This window comes from Lipomyces arxii (genome assembly GCF_038497795.1).
Source record: "Lipomyces arxii strain Phaff 12-163 unplaced genomic scaffold V1512scaffold_3, whole genome shotgun sequence".
Taxonomy (NCBI): domain Eukaryota; kingdom Fungi; phylum Ascomycota; class Lipomycetes; order Lipomycetales; family Lipomycetaceae; genus Lipomyces; species Lipomyces arxii.
This window is the reverse complement of record NW_027117702.1, coordinates 28,919-44,658: the sequence shown is the minus strand read 5'-3', so window position 1 is coordinate 44,658 and position 15,740 is coordinate 28,919. Positions and strand designations below refer to the sequence as shown.

The 15,740-nt window shown below is 46.4% G+C and overlaps 5 protein-coding genes across 5 annotated transcripts; all 5 read right to left on the bottom strand.

Moving 5' to 3' along the window:
* Positions 1–63: 63 nt before the first annotated feature.
* V1512DRAFT_95752 (2,3-diketo-5-methylthio-1-phosphopentane phosphatase) lies at positions 64–1,489 on the bottom strand. The gene is made up of 2 exons (XM_066918569.1): positions 814–1,489; positions 64–761 (listed from the first exon to the last, which is right to left on the bottom strand). Exons 1-2 carry the CDS (start codon positions 1,219–1,221, stop codon positions 237–239), a joined length of 933 nt encoding a protein of 310 aa, XP_066772848.1. The 5' UTR covers positions 1,222–1,489; the 3' UTR covers positions 64–236.
* Positions 1,490–1,985: 496 nt separating this feature from the next.
* Positions 1,986–3,997, bottom strand: V1512DRAFT_203763 (uncharacterized protein; the record flags this gene model as incomplete). The annotated part of the gene is made up of 2 exons (XM_066913306.1): positions 1,986–2,686; positions 2,734–3,997. The coding sequence occupies 2 exons, from the start codon at positions 3,995–3,997 to the stop codon at positions 1,986–1,988; spliced, it is 1,965 nt and encodes a 654-aa protein (XP_066772847.1).
* Positions 3,998–5,047: 1,050 nt separating this feature from the next.
* Positions 5,048–6,129, bottom strand: V1512DRAFT_95607 (uncharacterized protein). Its single transcript, XM_066918567.1, has one exon. The coding sequence runs from the start codon at positions 5,979–5,981 to the stop codon at positions 5,331–5,333; it is 651 nt and encodes a 216-aa protein (XP_066772846.1). The 5' UTR covers positions 5,982–6,129; the 3' UTR covers positions 5,048–5,330.
* A 134-nt stretch (positions 6,130–6,263) lies between these two features.
* V1512DRAFT_203656 (uncharacterized protein) lies at positions 6,264–8,868 on the bottom strand (the record flags this gene model as incomplete). The annotated part of the gene is made up of 4 exons (XM_066913300.1): positions 6,264–8,532; positions 8,581–8,687; positions 8,734–8,757; positions 8,812–8,868. 4 exons carry the CDS (start codon positions 8,866–8,868, stop codon positions 6,264–6,266), a joined length of 2,457 nt encoding a protein of 818 aa, XP_066772845.1.
* Positions 8,869–11,229: 2,361 nt separating this feature from the next.
* Positions 11,230–15,689, bottom strand: V1512DRAFT_258776 (uncharacterized protein). The gene is made up of 6 exons (XM_066915501.1): positions 15,385–15,689; positions 15,214–15,333; positions 15,056–15,161; positions 14,755–15,003; positions 11,727–14,699; positions 11,230–11,677 (listed from the first exon to the last, which is right to left on the bottom strand). The coding sequence occupies exons 1-6, from the start codon at positions 15,597–15,599 to the stop codon at positions 11,429–11,431; spliced, it is 3,912 nt and encodes a 1,303-aa protein (XP_066772844.1). The 5' UTR covers positions 15,600–15,689; the 3' UTR covers positions 11,230–11,428.
* Positions 15,690–15,740: the final 51 nt, after the last annotated feature.

Genomic DNA, 15,740 nt, shown 5'->3' with positions numbered 1-15,740 from the left:
GGGCAAACATGACACGGCACTAGTAAATTAATGCGGACCATAATTGCCCGTGTTTCGAGTCACAAATCAGATCACTTTTCACTAATCATTCACACCCGATCAAATCAGTTAATGGTCAAATTCTAATTCTATAATGTATATACTTGACACAAAACCCATCAAAAGACGTTAAACACCAGGATATTCGTTACACGTTGCAAAAACCACAAAAGATACAAAACATAATAATACAATGTCTATGGCGCGATTGTGATTGACTTACTAAATCGCGAGTCTAGAGGCGACATGTGCGCTTTGTCCGCCCGGCGGGCTTTGCGGGTGTCGACTTGTTGGAGGAACTTGGGTGCGTGCTTGCGAAAGCCCAACGAGCTTGGAACAGGCATTCTGTGCTGTGGCTTTTTAAATCGTTCAAGGTCACCCGAGTCCAGGATTCTTGAAACTTCACGCTCAATGTCGGCGAATGTTTCATAAGGAATGTACTCGATGTTGTGCTCCTTGCAGTATTCCTCGAGTCTGAGACCAGCTCTGGCAAAGAGGACATCAGCTTCACGAGCAGCAGGTAAGTCGGAAACACCATCTCCACAAAATATAATCAAAGGTGACTTCCCACCAGGTAAGTGTTTTCTCAATTGTGACCGGCATTCCTTAATCGATAATGATTTGTCGTGTCCAAGCTTGGAGTCATGCCTCCACAAGACCTTCCATTGTGAACCGTCTTCTGAAATTTCTGCGTCATTTGAAATAATATCAATTCTCTTAGCCTGTTGTTCTGTTAGTATTTTGAAATCAATAGATCATTAAAGTGACACATACAGTTTGATGACCAAGGAACTGGTTGAGAACACCGCGTAACACGGGTTTTAATCCGGCCGAAATGACATTGAAAGGAATCGACTCCCTCACACAAAATTCATGAAACTCAGCAAAATCAGGATCGATCTCGAGGTGTTCGTTCATTGCTTCCATTGACTTGTCAAACTTGACATTCAGACTGCCCCACATCTCTTCAGAAACATCTCTGAAACTTCGCTCGCCACTATTGATCTGGCCGTCTAACTTCTCACGAGTTTCGGCACCACATCCATGTCTGTCGAACAGAACGTGTCCTGTATCTTGCATAAAAATTGTACCATCAAAGTCAGAGAAGATTGCGATATCTTTTCGTGTAGGATGATCATGAGCAGGAGTGATGATGTTCTTAGTTCTTGTGTAGTTAACCATTGTTGTGTAGTGGTAGTAGTAGTAGTAGCAGCAGTAATAGTTGTTGTTGTAATTGCTTTAGTAACTATTGTTGTAATAGATTGTTTGTTAACGATGACAAATAATAGGGGGATTCGAGCCGTATTTATAAATTTAGTGGCGGTACGGTCGAGCGCGAGATTGCGATGCCCGTCACGATTTTTTGCCTTTTTGTGATCTTCGAGGTGAAAAAACTTTCGATCTGGTTTAGGTTACATATGCCAGGCACAACTCTAAAATTCGTCTCAATTGGCTTAACTACTTGATACCGTTATATTGTCCAATACAACACTATACGTTGCTTTTTAAAAGTAGAAATATTTTTTAATACGCATAAAACAATTTATTATTAATTATTATATTTTTTTTATAATTTATACAGGCAAACTCGGAATTCAACGCAGAACACCCCCATCGGGCTTAACGTGTAAACCTTAATTAGCTGTGTTAACTCTCTGTCACGCAAATTTGTTCACGGCGCAAATAACGTCACAGTTCGATCGTCGGATGATCGTCGTTCGCTGTCATCGGAACGCACTCCTCCGTCGGATCTGTGCCGCTACTCTAGTCAATCCAATTACGTCATATGTACTAAACCCCTGTATCAACCCCTTGATTCATGTCTAAACATTTATCCATTTATTCCTCTAAAATACTATACAACCGCCGTATTCGTACTACTAGGAGGACCCTGACTAGTGAACACTGTTCCCCCTGAACTACATCACCCTGCATACCAACACATCTTAAAACGTGAACAACCCCGACCGTTTCTTGCCAAACGGGTAGATCGCCAATGTCGCTATAAATAATCCAACAACAATGCCAATACTGACTTGAATCATGTTCATTCCCACAGTCCAGATCCCCGTTGTCAAGTCCGAGCTTTCACCTGTCGACGTTGCGGTCGAGGTCGCCGCTGTCGCGATGCTCGTCACGATCGTCGCGGTTGCGGTCATGGTTGTACCCGCAGACACATACGTCGTAGTCACAACCGTGGTCCCGGTCTCGGTCGTGTTCGACACGATCAAGTCCGCGACTGCAATGCCAGAAATCAAACTGCCCTGTGCCGCTAGCCCAGACGGGACCTGCACGAAGATGGCTGGAAGCATGGCCGCAAACGCGAGCCCGTGGCCGACACGAGAGTACAAATTGCCCAATATGCCGATTGTGAAACTAGCAATGGCGCTCGCGAGCTCAGCGGCGCGAGAGAAATGCAGATTGGAAAAGTATGACACCACGTACCCGCCGCCTGCAATCACGACCATCACTGGTAACTGCGACCAGTGAGCTTGGTTCACAAGCGCAAGCCCGATCGTGAACATGGGCACAAACAAAAACCGGAACCAGGGCGACACGCTGCCTGAACATGTCGTTCTGCTTGTTGCGCCGTGGTCCATCCAACCGTAGATTGCTGCTCCCAATGTAATACCGAATCCCAAAAACACTATTTGTTAGCATGTTTGTTTTGTCTTCCTACACAAATAAACTCACAGGAATAAACAATTGCGTAAAACATTCTGACCGAACCAGCGACAATGTTCTTGGACTGCAGCTCAAGTGCTCCGCATAAAATAATGTAACCAGGTAGAATTAGTGCGAGCGCGCCCTGCGCAATCGCGGCAAAACAAAACAAGTTCACGTCGTCAATCGACCCAAACGCACGCCCGAGGAAACTCACAATCACACTCGCCGTGATCTCAAAGACGTTCGAGTACAAGTCCGACTTTGGCGCGATAATCAACTGCAAGAAACCGACAATGCAACCGAGCAGAAACGCGATTGGCATATCGATCCACCGCCCGCCAAAACCAAAACACGACACCATCGCACTCGAGAACCCAAAGATCAAGACACAGAGCCATGGATGATACAGTAACTTCGCCTTCATAACCTCGTCCAGTCTCTGCATGGCCTCCTCAACCCCAATAATGTCGTGCACAACTTCTTTGTATATTGTATGTGTCTGGTGAAGTTTACCCAAATTCACACCCTGCACGCATCTGACCAACTGCATATCAGATGTATGTGTGGAAGCATCTCCAAATGAAACAATCATGCATCCCGGAATGTACAAAAACTGACCGTCGATCTCCAACACTCGACTAGTCATCTTCATGTACTCTTCCAACCGATGTGTCGGCGCACCATACAACATCAACGCACGACATAATTTCAGAATAAATCTCTGTCGCTGCAAAATCTCGGCAATGTGCACCGTGATCCTGATCTGATCCTCCAGTCGAGCCTTGTGATGCTTCTTCGCAGTTCCCTTTTTGCTTTTGCCGCCAAGAGCATGGTGATGTCCACCCGGTGTCATCGTGCCTGACCCCGACTTGCCAGTAGCCGCCAAGGCATGGCCCGACCCGACAATAAGACCTGCGAGCGACGAAGTGGATGCGTTGGCGCTCCGGCTGTACCACTTGCGCGTCGGCGTAGTTGCACCCGACTGCGCCGGCGATACGTTGGTGGTGTCAGTGTAGGCCGTGTCTAACGATTGCCGCGACTGAGTCATGTGTGGCTGTTCATTGTACAGCTTCAGCAAGGACGACAAAACACCACCTTTGACCTGCACAGGTGGCGGAACGTAATCTTCACGTTCAACTGGTGTCTGCTGCCCGCTTTGCAACTGGTCAGTCTCGACCATGAACTGGTTCTCGGCCGCATCGGCAGCCTTCGTCGTATGCGCCTGGACCAGATATCGTGCTTCTTCGTGCAAAGCGCTGTTGTCTGTTGCCGCCACAGTCTGTTCTGGCATGGGTTTCTGTTTCTCCATTTCAATATCCAAAACCCTGTCTTGACTATCATCCAAGCTTCTCAAAACCGGCGAGCTCGGTGCCGAGTTTGGCGCTGACCTTGTACCCGAGTTTACGAGCGCATATCTCAACTTTCGAGCTTCTGGATCTTCTTCCTGGATCCTGACCCTTACTTTTGCTTCATGTGTTCCCTCATCTTCTTCCTCTAATAAAGCATCTGCCTGTCTAGACTCATTCGTACCCGACCGAGGTGCTGGTCTAGCCATCAACGCAGCATTAATCCTGCTCAAATCCTCCGGTCTCAGTTCCGAAGAGTGCGACCTTGGCGAATCCACTGGCGAGAACTGTGACAGCCGTATGTCGCCTCCAGACGAGAGCCTGGCCTGCATTGGCGGTCTAGACGGCGGTGTTGGCGATAGTTCTGCAGCAGGCGAGTCTGCGTACACGCCTTCTTCCTTTGGGTACATGACCGTAGTTGAAGCCGGGTCACTTGTTGCCGGAAATCTGACGCGCATATGAGGCGACCTTTGGCCAGGTGAAAGGCCTCGTTCACGTGAATGTGAACGTGACCTTGGAGCAGATGAGATCGATGAATGTAGAGGCAAAGCAGCTGGCCGTCTTCGTTCTCTCGGAGTCGAAGTGCCTGAAGAGTTCATTGCAGGATTTGGCAGCTGTAAAGACTGAGCCGAGTGCGAAGCCGAACTTATTTGGTGCAGTTCATTTTCTGTTGCATTGACCGGAGTTGGGGGAATAGTGTCTCCAATAGTCGGAGTTGGAGATTGTAAAGGATCCATTGATATTCTATTCAATTTTGGTGGCATTTTTGTATGTATATGTTCTGTATGTGTACGTGTCTATATATTGGTGTACCCAAGCACAAGAGCAGAGACCTTGATAGATATAAACCACGTTTTAGCACCCTCAAATCACAGTCTTAGGAAATTCCAGTCTTAAACAAGTCACAAAAAACAAAAAGAATGACAAGCTTTGAAAATTTTGTGTTCAATCAACTTGAATCGACGAGCTTTAACAGGTCAAATTTGAATTTGTTATGAAGTTTCGTGGGTTTCAAGTCTTAAATTAACGTTTAATATCTAAACCTTAACTATTTAGGTATTTACTTTTACCCTGAATAAATCATGTACTTTGAAAGTGAAAAGTCAAAATCAAGATTGATATGTCGTCAGATGACGTCATATAATTCCAAACCCTTTGTGAAGATCGTGAAACCCCGCTTTGACCAGTAATGCCATAAACTTCCCGTCGCTTGCCCACCTTTTAGTTTCCCCATGTATTTTCGGCTAATTCCGGGAACCTTCTCTTGGCCCATACCCGCTACTTCTTCATCGTTACAGCTGCTCCTCTTAATGACCGATCAAGACGAGAGATCTGCACGTGATTGAAGTTCAGATCGGCGTTTTGTGTCTGTTGGAGCTGTTCAAGCGTTAGTGGAATCAAAGGCTGACGGGTCGGAACTAGTTGATTATCACTTAATAATGACGAACTCCCAGGAACAGTACCACTCGTCATTCGGTACTCATCAAACGGCACGTCCATTGATTGAGTCTGTTGTGGTAATGAAGACGTTCTATTGTGTCGAACCCTTTTGACGCTCGCACTGTTTTCATATTGACCGGGTGCGTACGTCCCAACGTATGGACTAGGCGACCTTGACCTCACATACACACTCTCATCATACAATTGCTGCTGTACCATCATCTGAATCCTCTGCTGCTGTGCAGCAATATGCATGCTCGTAACTAATATCTCTTGCTGCTTGGCCTGTAGCACTGCATATGCCTCTCCTTCATCCTGTTCAACTGCCAACGGATACGGCGTCCGTGGTATATCCCTACTGACCCGCAAACTGTTCAACATTGGTGACCGTGCAAATCGCACTCCTTCACTAGGACTCTCTGCAACTTGAATCGGAGCCGGCCGATGTCGTGGCGTGAACGGACGCGCTTCTGGATTTGTCGATGCCATTTTTATAATCCCAACCCAAATAACGCGCAGTAAATCGTATGCAAAATATTTTACAATATACAGCGAAAAGAAAACAAACAAAAGAAAGACCTAAATAAACTAATAACAACAAATAAACAACTCCTGTCCAGATCAAAATTCTGTGGCAACTCCTTTTTTATTAGTTTTACTCCCGCGTTTCACAAAGTGCTTAGTTACCCGGACTACACACTTCTGGCGCGAAACTGATAGTTGGAAACCCATATCAAATCTATTTACAGTAAATTTAAATTACTATGTGCATCACTCGTAGTGAGCCGGCTCAAATGGCTCTGTAATAAAACTCCGGTTCTGATCCAAATACTGACTCAGCCGGTCAGGGTCAAGTGGAAACCACGCGTCATCCATGTACGTGAACGGCAGCCCATCCGCCCCGTTCGTCATGATGCGGCTGATCAAATCTCCGCTACCGTCAGCGTTCCCGAGGATGTACGCCTCAAGTTCCTGGTCGGTCTCGTCAAAAGTCGGTTGCCGCTGCGCCGGTACTGCTGCAGCCGCTGCTGGCGCTGAAGTCGTCGACAATGGCACTTCCGGCACAGATATGTTCAAAATCCCAGTTACACTGTCCGGCTTGCCGGTCTCCCTTAGTTTGATCGCGACAACCGTCGCCAGCTTCGTAAACAAATCCGCGACATTACTCAGCTTCTTGACATTCTCTGTCTGCTCGTCCATACGCTCAAGCACACCCGTAGTCAGCCGCATCAGTCTTAGATCCTCTTGCGATCCAGTCCTAATGACAGACGAAAACAGCTCAAAGAAAGGCGCAAAAGGCTGGCAAATCAAACACCATCCGACCATATCACACAACCGGTCGTTGATCCGTTGCAAATTGACCATATCATACACAACCAGGAGAGATTTGCGGGCGCTGTCAAGCCCAATATTGCTGCTCCGCCGAGGGCCGTCTGGAGTACACACCAAGTCATCACCTTCGTTGCCTGGTATCCGGCTAGACACCCGGTGAATCATCGTCATGCAGTCATGGTACATAAACTCAGTCGCCCACACCATGATCTTGAACGCAGAGTGGTTCAGTTCCCATGCGTCGCTAATCCAAGAGTCCGTGTCACTCCACACTGCTCGCAGCTTCGCATCCAACTCACGCACCGCAGCTCGTTTGTCGCACACGTTCTGTCTCAGCGCTTGCGCAGAATACAACTTGACGTAAACCTCGTCAAACATGCCAGCAAGCGCAACAGACAGCTGGCACTTGCGTATTGCAAACTCTCGTCGTTTGACCTGTGTCTCTGTCAGTTCCTTGCTCAAATAGCCAAAATGCATCCGGCCCGAAAAGTCTGTGGGCTCAACATCGATGTCGTACGCTGGTAGACAACTCGTCCGTCCAAACGTCAACGCCAATGTCTTCTCAACAGTATACACGATCCAAAACAGATATCTCCGCTCTTCAACCTCGATCTGCGACAGTCCTTGCTCAAAGTAGTACGCACTCTTGCGGTGCAGTCCAAGCGTCTGCGCTAACCTGCAGCACTGCGAGATCAACGTCCAACACAAGCCCGGCCGCTTCCAAAACTCAGCCGCAATCGCGGCAAACATTAATGTCTGGCAATTGATAAAATTTGCTGTAATAAAAATCGATGGATCTGTCAACACCAGCCACACGTTCTTGAACAGCTGCTCACTTAATACCTTGTCTCCAGGTTTTTGGTCGTACTCGGACCACCGTAACACGTATGACATGATGTAGCTAGCACATACTGTTTTTTGAAGCCTGTGCGGCGTGTCTGGGTCACATAAATCATGCTTCAGCATTCGCGCGAACGAGACCGAGCAAATCGGCTTCATAGGGATCAAATTGTCAACAAAGTAGTCCATCAGCTCGTGGATCCGCTCATTAGGTGGAATCACCGGTACGTAGTCTCTAATATCCAGTTCTTGCACCCAATCCACCGGCAGAAAGTTCGAAGAAATGTAATCTAGCGTCGCCCGTAACAGCGCCGTCATACCTGGACATTTAGGCTTGATCAAATCGCTTTTATACAGACCCGCATCCTCATTAATGACTAATCCATCTACCGTTCTGGGGCGGTAGTAATTTGACTCGCCGCGTTCAGGACCTGTTTCCATCTCAGGCACGTCTTGTTGGTTCGCCTGCAGAATCGAGCAATTTTCAGCTTCTTGAGCAGTCATTTCCTTCTTCTGTCCCGAATCATGAAGTTCGGTCGTCAACAGCTGCGCCTCGATTGACATCGACAGTAGTGACGACTTGCCCAGATATTGCAGCTGTCCTTTGATATTTGTCACAAGCGCGTTCAAACCTGCTCCTGCTAACGGTATGCCGGCCGAGTCCATGACTGCTGCGTCCGGTGATGGCGTCGTCAGACTTGTGGACGCAGTAGACGAAGGCGTGAAGCCGCATGCCGATCCGGTTCTAGTGGGTGCCGGTTGTATCGTCTGTATCGTCTGCAACGAATTCTGCTGTTGCAGCAATGACGATATTGCGTCCAACTGAATTTGCATCTGGTCCAGTTTCGACCTCAAATCATCCTTAGCCCTACTTCTATCGTCAGTCATATTCCGGTACCGTCTCACTTTCGCGTACTCTTCAGCATGCCCTCTCTTCCTCTTACGCGCATCAGGCATCGTTCTTAAACACGCAATCTTCCGCAACGCACAAGATCCACATACGTCTTTTTTATCACATTTAATCTAGCCTTGTTAATCCCATTCCAACATTTACCACCCATCACCATACCTTTTTAAGCCGACACGAATCACACTATGAAAATTTACATTAGCGCTGCTCGCACTTCAGTTACACTAGTAAACTCACAGCCCGTCCTGCACCATCGTCATCCTCATCAGACCCATTTCCTACGTTCGTCGCCATAGTATTCAAATTTGATTGTGCAGTCTCTGAATCATGGGAAGAGAGATCATCAATTTATCATCATATGTAAGGCGTCGAATGTATAATGCGATTGTCCACCGGAGTTCAATCTCCGTGCCCCCGGCGCCGTGTATTATATTACGTCATCTAATTACGTGACAAAACCTGAAAGCGCGTTGTTCAAATGTGAAGCAAAAGACGTGCCCGTATAGGGTTGGTTAGTTAGGGTTGGTCTGGTACCAGACGCTGAGGGACTCATCATACATGTATGTATGTATGTATGTATGTATGTATGTAGAAAGAATCGCTCGCTCTCATGTTTCTTTTTCTTTCTCTCTTTAATGTTGCTCTTGTTTTTAAATTGCTAACGCGTAGTTGAAAGTGAACAAAGGCTCGGCGCTTTCAAGATAAAGAACGGTCCAGTTTCATGCTTGTGTTCGAACTAGAATGCTGCTAATGCAAGTAATTGATTATGACCCAGATAAAGCGACACTCCGGAATTAGACAGAGATTATGTAGTCAACCATCGACATGCTAAGCAGCACATAATTTATGAAAGGGTGAATTATATAAGCATGCCATGGCACTCGATGAAAAAAGCACTTGTTCTGGCTTTGAAATAGATTAATAGCGAATGACGTATGATGAACGGACGTAGTGTTTCTTGTTCAGAACAACACGAACTGCTCAATATGTGTGATGTAATTTACACTGCCAGGTACTGAATGAATCTCCCGTCTCAAGCAGTTTATCTTTCGCTCCTGGTTTACCTAGCTAGCAGTTTGAACTGACAAATGTAAAACGCACTATGTAAAGACAGAACGAAAGACATGCGAACCATAGAAAACTTCGGGTCTACTTCGTCTTAACTGTAAAGATTTAGTCATTTAATTTGCGATTGTTTTACGAGAGAAGGTGCAAGCAAAAGCTCCGAAAAGCTTGTTTGTTTCCGTTATTTGTTTGAATTCGTATCGTATTCTGGGTTCAACAGTAGTCAAACCTTTTTAGTAAAATATCCAGATTTCACTATTTTAAGGTATAGGGTTCTCTTTGACCGGTAATCGAGACTGGTAAAAAGGTGTCAACTGTAAGTTTAAAAAGTCATTTCAAATATATGCAGATCAAATGCAAAAGGTGCGCGCATTTGGTTCAATATTCTTCTTTGATTGCGCTCATATTCTCTGAGTCGATGTACTTGCCTGTTTCTCCAGAACCAGGAATTCAGAATCAAGCTACGGCGTTCGAGCAATTGAGCGCGATACTTTTTGTTTGAAATTACTTGCAAAATTGTGTTAAATTGTTTTTGAAGTCAATGGAGCTATTCGCACATATAGTGGGTATAAAATGAAAGTATGGAGAGACGTGCGATCATACGTAATTTATGTACTAGTTGTCTGGGTTAGGGCCGTGTACGTACGGTTCATACTTTAGTCGTATGACCGACCCCGTAGGATCTTGCCGACCATACTTGCTACTCATTAGCAAGTCAGTAAGCGTTTTACAAACCACCAATCTGTAGTTTCAACAGATCTTGATCCTTTTTTTTTGAAAGTTTCAGGCTTGTATTTCAGATTCTAACTAATTGTTGAGAGTAAAAGTTTTAAGCCTTTCTGACTGCTCGAAATGATCAATGAATTAAACTTCGCGGTTTTAAACAGCGTACGGTGTATGTCATACACAGGCCGCACACAACCAGGCCCTGACGCCACAAATGAACTACGAGATGCAAACAAACAGACGTAATCAAAATCACTTCTTTTAAATTGGGAAAAACCTGAGAAAAGACTTGCAGTTTTCGTCTTATTTACTTACGCTCGGTCTCCTTTTTAACGACAAAGTGATAAACATCTACGGACTGATTAATGTCAATTTTGCAGTGGTTATGATTCCAAGCTTCTGTAAACAATGCTGTAGCCTATTAGTCGTCTGCTAATGTCACGATTGATGACCGAATGATTAATGTTTAGCAAAGCGCATTAATTGCCATGTTGAATGGAAAAGCGATTCCAGCAAGTTGCAGGAAATGCGGCTTTATTAATAGCCATTCTAAACTTCACATTTCTTTCTGTCGCTGAAGCGAAGCATATCCTTACCACACGCCATGATGGACCGCAGGTTCAGGAAAACTATTGAACACCTCTCTCACTTGACCGGCACTTGTGACAAAGCCGGTAGAATTGACAGAAAGAAATAGTTCTGGGTTTTACTGAGTGCGAAAATAAAATATTACTGGTTGTACTGTGAAGTATTGCTAGCTTCGCGAAGTGGCAGACCTTAGTACAAAAGATTTTGCTAACTCAAAGGATGCTGTAGGCAGGCATTCTGTGTTGCATATCAAAGTGTTTTCAGTTTATAAGCTATATTTTATACACACACATATTCACCGTAGTCTCATATCTGGCGCACATTTCCATCCAGCCCAGATGCAGTCACAACGTTGGAGTCACATGTGAACCAGATCACGTCTCTTAGGACAATACTATTCGATTATTTGTAGAATGACGGTGTGTTATTCTTACGGGCTATAGATACTGCAAATAGTATTAATACATAAAGTCTTCTAGCACTGTCTAGACATATCGAGTAATCGCTTCACACCAATCATCCAATGCTCGCATTCGTCCGTTCTGGTAGTGATTAAATTCACATGTACAGCGTAAGCTGTATCGAAGTCGCGAGCCTTGAGTGCCTCGGCCAAAATTATCATCTCTCTCACAGTTTCGTCGCTCAACATGTCCTGGTTATTCAAATGGTCAAACAGCATATTCAAACGCTTTTCAGCATCCTTCACTTGGCGTGCTACGCTTGCCTATACTAGATCAGATTTGTGCCTACTTACGGAACCGAATTTAACTTACCGGTACTAGCCGTTTAACCCGAGCCATTTCCGTGCTCAAGATGTCAAAAATTGGCTTAGCCGTTGCCGAAATATGTGTCCGGTCACCAGCAGGGAATTTTGGTGGTGGCGCGTTAGACGGCGGTGCAATTACAGATTGCACGGGCGACACTGTTCGTGCAACAGACGGTGGGCCTGGGATGTGTGGAACATGTCCCGCACCGTACTGGCTACCACCGGTTGATGGTGGCGGCGGAACGTACGACGACATTGGTGGTGGACCCGCTCTTGGCAGGGTTTGCATAGGCTGCGAGATTGGTGGTGGGGCCACAGGCGCGTATGGGTTCACTGACCGCTGCTGCTGAGGCTGTTGCTGTGATGGCGCAGGAGCGTACGGATTAGGTGGCCGCGACTGCTCAGCTGCTGCTGGTGGAGGTGCATAGGGAGAGTTGACTCCAGGTAGTGCTGCACCAGTCGGCATATATGTTGACTGCGCAGGAGTAGCGGTGGTGGGAGGAGCAGACGGTGCGAGAGACACAAATTCAACCTTGGGAGATGGCGCGTACGAAGAAGATGTTGCCCCAGCGGGCCTCGTGGGTGGTGGTGACTGCACTGGGGACACGGTCACAGACTGTGGCGGCTTCGCGTTCGTAGGCGGAGGAGGAACGCTGGCGGGGGGAGCCCGTTGTCCAAATGCGGGTGTAGAAGTTGACTGCGCGTAAGGTTGAGGTGTTGCTGGCGGCTGCATTCCTGGGAACGGCGATAAGATTGGCTGTGCCGTAGACGGCGTAGCCCTTCTGGATGATGTTGCAGACTTCATGACTGGTGTATCGTTCCACCCACCAACGTCCTTATTGAATCGAGTGTGGGTAATTGGTGGAGGCGGTAATGGATCATGCGGTTGTTGATGATGAATTGGCGGAGTCACCAGAGGTGGTGGTGCAGGAATATTTACGCTTGACCGATATGCATGGCCATACGGAGTCGACGCGTCGTAAGTCGATGGCGCAGCAGGTGCAGGCGGCTGGTAAGTCGACGACTGTGCTGGAGCATAAGGTGAAGTGGTTGCGGCCTGATCGGTAGGCGCGGCGGGTGCGTACAACGAAGTAGACAAGGGATTAGCATACGGTGACGTATAGGTGTTTGTCGGTGCAGTGTATGAAGGAATGGCTGTCGCAGCCGGTGCTGATGCCGTGGCAGGCGTACGAGAAACCTTAGTACAAGCCTTAGCGACGCGCTCTTGCTCTAAAGACGCAAAAGGATACTGAGTTGGCAGCAAGCTGAGATACTTTTGAGAAAGTTCAAGGAAGCCTTGGCTCGCCACAATATTCGCATATTCTCTGTATGCTTCGTACAATGGAGCCAGACTCCAGTCATCAGTACTAGCACTTTTTTCGCCAGGGTCAGTATATTTCACAGCATTTCTGAAAACTGTAACTTTTTCAACGAAATCCTGGAGTGACTTGATATGAATGGCAAATGGCGACACGTCATCAGGCGCAGTGCTGAGCGCGTCCTTCTCCGAATCGGCAAGTTCTTCTACCCAGTAAGCAACTAACTTCTCAAGCTTAGATCCAGCGAGATAGCACAGGGTTGCGCTATGGCGCAACTCTAAAGCTTCATCATCGCTGTCTGCTGTCTTGCGAGCTTCACTCAATCTATCTCCCAGCGTGGCAATCAAAGATTGGAATTCAGAGTCGCTGGCAAAGGTAGAAAGAGCAACAACAACTTCCTTCCAGTTGCTGATGTTTGCGTTATTAACAAGATCAGACAGATTCTTGCGAACGACTGAGCTCAGAATACGGATGTAAGATGGACCGCTGTCATTCTTCTTGAAATAAGCCTGTTGAACCTTTTGACGGCATTCTTCATCTCCTGAAAGCGCAAGCATAAATGCATCGGAAAGTCTATCAGCTTTAAGGCAGATATCAACTGCTGTAGAAAATTTACCAAGCAGCAAAGCTTGTGTAATCAACTTATCTGCTTCCTCAGTATCAGAGCCAAAAATAGTGAATGCTCCAGGCGAAGATGGCTTTTCTCCATTAGTAGCTGGAGAGTGTACAGAGATGCTGCTCAAGAACGGATCTTCTGTAGTCGACTCGCCAAACATCGTATCCTCTGGTTTTGTCTCTTTGGCATCAGTGGTATTGACCTCTGCATCAGCAGCAACACCGTTAGCTTGAGGTGTTTCTTCACCATCTCTTACTGTCAATCTTTCGAACTTCTCAAACACGGTCTCAAGCTTGTCTGCAGAGTAACCAAGATAATCCATCAACTTTTGCTTTGGATTTGCATCATATAACGCAAGCAAAACCGACCAGTCTCGCTTCTCTTTATCACTGGCAGCTTCAGTCTCCCTAGTCTCCGCAATCGTCGACAAATTTTGGCTTTTGAGTGCCTCTGCAAATTTCTCGGTCTCTGACGCCATCGTGGGCTCAATAGCAAACTTGTGCACTTTGACCTTCGACTTGCCCTGTGCCTTAATCATCTGAACAGTCACAAGTTTTCCACCAAAACCAAATGAAGCAGACACGGGTCTGCGTAACCATTTAGGTGGCTGTTTGAGCGAGATTGTAGGCTGCTGACTGTCCACATATGCAGCAGAATTCCAAAAATCATTTCCTTCAGGCTTTGTAACTGCCTCAGTTTGATCAGGCTTCTTGGTGTTTTGTAAAGACTGCACCGCAATTTTACCGTCAAACGAGGCAGATGCAAAAAGCTCAGGGTTGCGTTCGTACCATCTCGACTCGAATGTCCAGTTGGTTGCAATCGGAAATTCTCCAAGAAGTTCACCAGAGTTAGGGTTCCAAAGCAGAGTCCTGTTGTCCTTACCACTGGAAAGCAAGAGATCGCTATCACGTTTGCACCATGAAAGCGACAAGATTCCCTGGCTGTGGCCTTTAAGAATCTTTTCTGGGGCGTTGGCATTACGAAGATCCCACATTAGAATAACAGGGGAGCTGTCGTCTTCCACAGCAGTAATCAGCTTAGTTGACTATAAATGTTGTCATTAGTGTAACGTAGTGAAAATTTAACTTAATCAGACTTACGTTGTCAGGATGCCAAACAACACTGCTAACACCTTGTCTGCCACTACCACTAGAGCCTTGATAAAAAAGATGCAAGACCTCGCGCTTGCTCTTGAGATCCCAGACAGATGTAAATCCAGAGCTACCTGCGGCAGCGAGAATATGCGAGACCGAGTTGTTCCATGCAACGCATTCGATCTCATCAACACGAGAGACTACAGCACCAGGTATAATAGGTGCGGAGTTCTTCTCCAAGTCCCAGACAAGAAGCTAATGTTGTGAGCATGTTGATGTCGAACTGAAAATCTAAGGATCGTCATACCTCACTCTTTGAACCGGCAGATGCTAACAAATTTTTTTGCACAGGGTTGAAATCAATACTTTTAACTGCTCCAGTATGTTCGGTTGCATGACGAAGAGGTGCAGAACTGAAGAATTGGTCAGAAGTCTCTAATATGAAGTCTGTCTGACTGAGCAAACCTTGGGTCTTGTATGAGCGCCTCAGGGTCCCAGATCATCAGCGATCCATTTTCTAAAGCACCAGCAATGATGCCTTTTGGACGAGTAGGGGTCACGTAGCCCCATGCCAAATCATGGAATCTAGTTATGTATCAGCGTAATCGTCCCATATCAAAAAGTAAGATTTCTGACCGAGCATCAGTCGGAATTGACACGACGGGCTTCGTCAGTTGAAACCCATCAGAAGACTTATCAACCAAATCAAGATTCCAGAGCTCAAGAACAGATTTGGACGAGAAATCGGCGTCAACTGCGCCTGCTACAGTACCGGAAGCAAGGAACGGAAGCTGAGCACCGGGCGACCATGCGAAGGTTGCAGTTCTAGGAATTTCCTTCAGCTTGACCATACTAATTAAACTGTCAAAATTTCAATTGATTGATTATTTGATTGAAGCGACAGTTGAGCAACTGATTTGTTTTGAACTGTGAAAGGATCGTGACAGTCTCTAAGCTTCTTGAGGTTTAGGCCACGACTCCGTGATAGACTT